General features: G+C 46.0%; 1 protein-coding gene across 1 annotated transcript in view; it reads left to right on the top strand.

Annotated features, from left to right (window-relative positions):
• The window catches only part of LOC142578441 (uncharacterized), a 73695-nt gene extending 68046 nt beyond the window's left edge, over positions 1-5649 (top strand). The window contains exon 11 of the mRNA XM_075687826.1: positions 5445-5649. Within this exon, the coding sequence (XP_075543941.1) occupies positions 5445-5649 (205 nt within the window). The remainder of the gene's footprint in view (positions 1-5444) is intronic.
• The last annotated feature ends 351 nt before the right edge of the window (positions 5650-6000 follow it).

A 6000-nucleotide genomic window follows, 5' to 3' on the forward strand; every position in this document is an offset into this window, starting at 1 on the left:
ATACATGCGATGCGTGGTGAGTGCAACGCGTTGCTCCAGGGCGTTCGTGCATACATGCACGTTGGCACGTGCATGGCGATGGCTGGCTTTCTTCGATGGCTGGCATGGCGTGGCTTTCGCGATGCTTTAGCCGTCCGTATAGTTTACAAACGCGCGCGGTATGTGCAAAAAATTATGCCTGTTGACTCGGATACTCTTCAGTGGTGACGTATTACGCATGCAGCATTTACAACCGAATTTGGAGAGGGTGCTTTGAAAAGCGAGACACACTCGCAAGTGGCTACTTTAATTCTCGAAACCTCGAGTTTAAATTGGTTAACTTTGAAGAAGGGTTTTTTTTTTTACACTTGGCATGTGGAGAAGTAGTTTCTGTTAATTAATGGACGCGCACTCGGCAAAAGAAGAAAGAAAATGCTCAATGTTGAGAATTTTGTTCGAGCTTGCTTGATGCGCTTTTGCCAGTCTCTTTGAAATGACACCATACAGAGCAACACTGAATTTATTTGTGAAGTTATTTTAGCATTGACACATCGTTTACGCATCATCACGCGGGGGGGGGGGGATGCTAAAACAAAGTTACAATAATTAACAAAAGTGATCAAGCGAAAAAGAAACAAAGATCTTACAACTGTACATACAGGGAAATGGCAAACAGAAACCAGCAAATGATTGAATCAGTTTCCTTAGCGCATAAAAATGGGAATAAATACAAACAGAATCAAGACAAAGAAAGCACAAAAACAACAAGCTTGAGCAACGCCAGCCAAACATTGATAACATAGGTGCAAGTACGTTCACTGTAGAAATGCAGAAATGTGCGCACGTAAACAATGGTTAATGACTCGTTAGAGCATTAAGAAACACGGAAAGTGGTTACGGACAGACAGCAGCAAGGCAACCATTGCATTAAGCAATGAGCAGCGCAGCGAATAAACGTAATCCAGTTCTACGAGTTTTATCTATTCTTGCGCAAGGCATTACGCCTTTCAGTGCAGCGAATTTCCCTAATTTAGACTCTTCCGTGATTTCGGCACTTGTTCCAACTACCCGAAAGGCGGCAAAATTAAAGAATTCAGACGTTTTCTTTTTGTTATTAGTCTCTAATGCCTTTCTGTTTCTTGCTCTGGAATCGTGACTCAACCAGCATGAGTTGAAGAGCACCGACATGTTCAAACACTGCCTTAGCGTGACAGGACACGAAACTGCAGGAACGAATGGCTTTACGGGCGAGTGGAGCGTTGTAAAATATAAAAATAAATGTTAATAAACCGGTTTCACGCCCGTGGGAGCAGTAGAACCGGCTGCTGAAGTTCAATTTTTTTTCAAGCTTTAAATAATTGCTGCGCGCATGAGCGAACGCTGGTTTGGGTCGAATTAACCGAAGCGGCATGGTTTCGAGTTCGAATTAAACGAGTTTTCCTTCCATAGCAATTTTTGTATGGTTGTTTCTTGCCGGGACATGTTTAGTGCGTTCGATGTAAACAAAAAAGAAACCTAGAATTACGCGAGGTCAAGTTCACGCGAGTCGACTATACATACTCGCAAAGTGCACTCTTGCACCGAGAGAGGAAGTTTTTAATGGATGGCTCAGATGTGTGTGTTTGTGTTTCAACTATGCGTCTTGCCTGCTGCTCCAGCCAAGTGACAAGGGCGAACACCGGCAAACCATGCATTGTACGCTCGCACGGAACATGCACGCTCATGCACTTCAACAGGCAGAAAGACTGGTTGAGGCCATGGATGCAGTACGTGTTGTCCCAGCAGACGATCTTTAAAAATTGATACTAGGAGCTCCGCCATTACGTACTGGCACTGACCCTATGCGGCAGTCCTTTGGCACGGTGTACTGGGTAACGGAGACCTATCTTCGTGGTGCGCAGTTTTAGTATCGCAAAGAGCGCACGTGCGGCTAACAAAGCAGCGGCTGCGGCTTGAGTGCCGCCCTGCGTCCGTGGGTCACGCGTGATCCGCACAAGTGCGCTGTGCGCACAAATTATAAATAACGGAAATACCGCGACAGTTGTTTTGAAGACTGCGACTGAGGTTCACTCAATTGCCCTTATCTTTCAGTTGTCTATGAACAAGCAAAATACTAACAAAGGAACATTGTTAGACGTTTGTGAGGTATACTGGTTTCAGTATATCAATAATACAAGCATTAAACTAAATGACGGCGGAATATTTACTAAAACCCCGACTACTAAAAGAAGCGCAATACTAATTACTAAACGTTTTCATATAGGTTGAGTTTGGTAATCAATGCCACCTTTCGTACCTATTTGATGTATTTGATTTTCATGAAGAAAATTAAAACCCGTGTCACACGGGCACATTTGGAAGGCCTTCCAGTCGACGGCCTTCGAAACGCCAGAACTCTATCGACTCAAAGGAGTTGTCGCGCTGCTACACGGCACTTTTGAAAGGCCGTTGAGTGGTTCCGGCGTTTCTCGCCAAATTGTGTGGCGTTGCGTATCTTTATTTTCGTTTTCATGTCACAAAAAGTTAAACAACATTAAAACCACTTAAAATCACTATAATTTCTTTTATGTTTGTTTATACATTGCCTTACATATATGTTTAGTTTTTAAGTTGTTGAGTAGCGAAACTGCGGCAACGTTTGCGTCGCTGCACGTCGCTGTTGTCGAGAGTGTGTGTAGTTCGCGCATATCAAGTGGTAAAAATACTTTATTGAATAATTGATAACACTCATATATACTATTTTTAGAGCTTTTTGGTTTGATTTGTTCTTTCTAACCGTGAGTTGGAGCACACTGTGAACGAGAGGGCATGTTCGCGCTGTTTCCGTTTCCGTTGCTCAAAGGCCATCGAGATTTCGATAGAGTTGTAAGGTGCTCCGTTGACTCGATAGACTATTGACTCGGCGGCCGTCGAAACCGCCCGTGTAGCAGCTCGAACTTGACCTTTGAGTCAACTGACTATCGGTTGGAAGGCCTTCCAAACGCCCGTGTGACACGGGTATAAGATACCTGGTAAAACGAATGATGGCGATTGTTTGCGATACGTAGCGCGGATATGTGGTCGTAAGATCTGAACATCAGCGGGCTACCGTCTCTGCCTCAGTCTCTGCCCGCTTTTCCAGCCAGCGTTATGGGTGGTTCCAGATCTGGCGGCTGCGATGCAGATCCTTGGAACGACCAGCCGAATGTACCATTTAGAATCCGAATAATGTTTTATTGAGTTATTAAGTGTAATACATAAATAAAGATGCAGGAGAAGGTCCCAGAGCACAAGGTTCTAAGGAGACCTGCTGTGAAGTAGTACATGAAATAATAACGTTATTAAGCAGCAAAGTAAAACAAAAAGCAAAGATAGTTTGGATTCAGGTGCACGTTAAATGAACCCCCAGGTGGTCAAGATTATTGCGGACTCCCCCAGTACGGCGTGCCTCATAATGAGATTGCGGTTGTTGCGCGTAAAACCTCCGCGCAACCCCCGTTCCGTTAAACAAGAATAATAAAAATAAGAAGACCAGTAACAGCCCTTCGAGTCGTTGTCACCAATTTCCGCGAATATATATATATATATATATATATATATATATATATATATATATATATATATATATATATATATATATATATATATATATATATATATATGTAACGGACAGTTAAGGGAATCCAGATACAACTATTTATTGTGGGCGAACTTGTGTCCTGGGGTAAATAAAAAGCACTGCCGCGTTCTAAACGAGAGATCAGGAAGGCCTCCTTCTTCTCTCTCACCTCGTCTTCTTCTTGTAGACGCCGACAACGGCCACCTGCGATGCGAGTGCGTGCGGTGAAAACACGTGCCATTATTTCGTCGTCTTTTCCTTCAATACGCCTTTGTCGTCTTGAGGGGGCGCACGAACCTGCGCGCGTTGTTTAAATGTTTCTGCCTTGCATCATTATCCCCCCCTCCAAAACGCATCGTCCCGCTGCGTAAAGCGACGAAATTGTTCACAAGCAGTTGTCCATACTAAAGTGGTATATGGCACAGAAAAGATGTTTGGTCGAATAATCACTGCCTGTCATAATATGGCCTCAGTCTGACCACATGTACAGTTTCTGTGCGACGCCGGCATCGTGATGAGCTCACTTGTCCTTCTGGCGTAACTTCGTAGTTCAGGGGACTGATGCGGCGAAGTACTCGGTAAGGGCCGAAGTAACGGCGCAAAAGCTTTTCGGACAGGCCACGCGTCCGCACGGGGGTCCCCACCCATACTCTGTCGCCTGGTGCATACTCGACTTCCCTTCGCCGCAGGTTGTAACGGTCCGCGTCGATGCGCTGCCTTTGTTGAATGCGATGTCGCCCCAGCTGACGTGCTTCTTCCGCCCTCTGTGTAAAGTCACTGATGTCAGGGTTCTGTTCTGTACTGTCGCTGACAGGCAGCATTGCATCCAAGGGTGTGGTAACTGTTCGACCAAAAACAAGTTGGAATGGCGTTACTTGAGTGGTTTCTTGCAATGCGGTATTGTAGGCGAATGTCGCATAGGGTAGGATCTTGTCCCATGTACGGTGCTCTAAGTCTACGTAAACTGACAACATATCGGTCAGCGTCCTGTTCAATCGCTCGGTTAACCCATTTGTTTGAGGATGATAGGCAGTTATTTTCCTGTGGCTGGTATGAGTCAATTTCATGATGGATTGCGTCAAATCGGCTGTGAACGAAGTTCCTCGGTCCGTGATGATAATTGCAGGGGCACCGTGTCGTAATACTATCTTGGTGACAAAGAATTCAGCCACTTCAACGGCCGTTGCACTGATTAGAGAGGTTGTCTCGGCATATATATATATATATATATATATATATATATATATATATATATATATATATATATATATATATATATATATACTTGATTCATGTTCCTTCCCGCTGTTAGTAGCCATTTGAAATAGAGAATTTTAGTGCGTCCGGTATTCCGGCAAGCGCGGGCGGTTTGCCGGATGAGCAGGGCAGTAAACGTGAGCGGCCAGATTGGTGGCGCCAGCTGGTGTTGTAATGCTGAACCACACAAACACAGAGCCAATTACTATATTCTGCTTAGCTGCTGGTGTAAATTTTGGACGGCAGCGTAATCGTGTTCAATGTTACGCCGTTGCTGTAAATTTGTACAAGCAGCGAAGCGGAATATAGTAGATTACTGCAATTTTAGCACTGTGTTTGTCTCGTTGAACGCTACGCCACCAGGCGGCTGCACTGCTCCGGCTGCTTCCGTTTACGCCCCCGCCCATCCGGCGACCCGCCCAAACCGCCCCTGTTTGCCAGTATAGCTGGCAAGCTGAAAGTACCTAATGTGCGGGATCAAGGTCGCGTCAGGCGACATGTCGCATATGAAATTCCCTGTGAAACAGATTCTCCCGAGAATGCTGTCAATTGCACGTAATCTACCGTCTGAAATTAACATTACTATTCATGGCCGCTGCGCACAACGCAGCGAGGAGCCCTGGCAGTACTGCCCCAAGACGAACGTGGCGTGCCTGGAGGGGCTGACCCGGAGCCTCGTCAGGCGGTTCGAGAGCCGCTTCGCCGCAGCCGTCGACGAGGCCGAGCAGGAGGCGTGGTGCGACATGTGCTTCTGGCTCGACGAGATGCCGTACTGCGCCAGCGCCACTGAGCTCGCCCTGCAGATGGTCATGTAGAGCGCCGTGTGCAGACTGCGCGGAGGGGGCCCTGCACAGAGACATGTCGTCTGCATGCGTGGCCGTTCGTTGGGCGCGAGGCTTAGCACTTGAGCAGTTGTTTGCAAATTAAAACAAGCGCAGCACTGCCTATCACTTCCATCGCAAAACCTTGGGGGTGTATAAATGGCTGGGCCTATATGTCTAGACACTGACAGTAGGGAGGCGTCAAGTGCCGGTTTATATTCCCGGCTATATAGTATGATCGGGCATTACTGGAATCGCGATAGACGAACATTGCAGTGTATGTTGTCGTACACAGAATTTTTATTGAATGATAAGAACGCCTAATTGTTTTGACATCTGATACAC

This window comes from Dermacentor variabilis, chromosome 4, assembly GCF_050947875.1.
Source record: "Dermacentor variabilis isolate Ectoservices chromosome 4, ASM5094787v1, whole genome shotgun sequence".
Lineage (NCBI taxonomy): Eukaryota > Metazoa > Arthropoda > Arachnida > Ixodida > Ixodidae > Dermacentor > Dermacentor variabilis.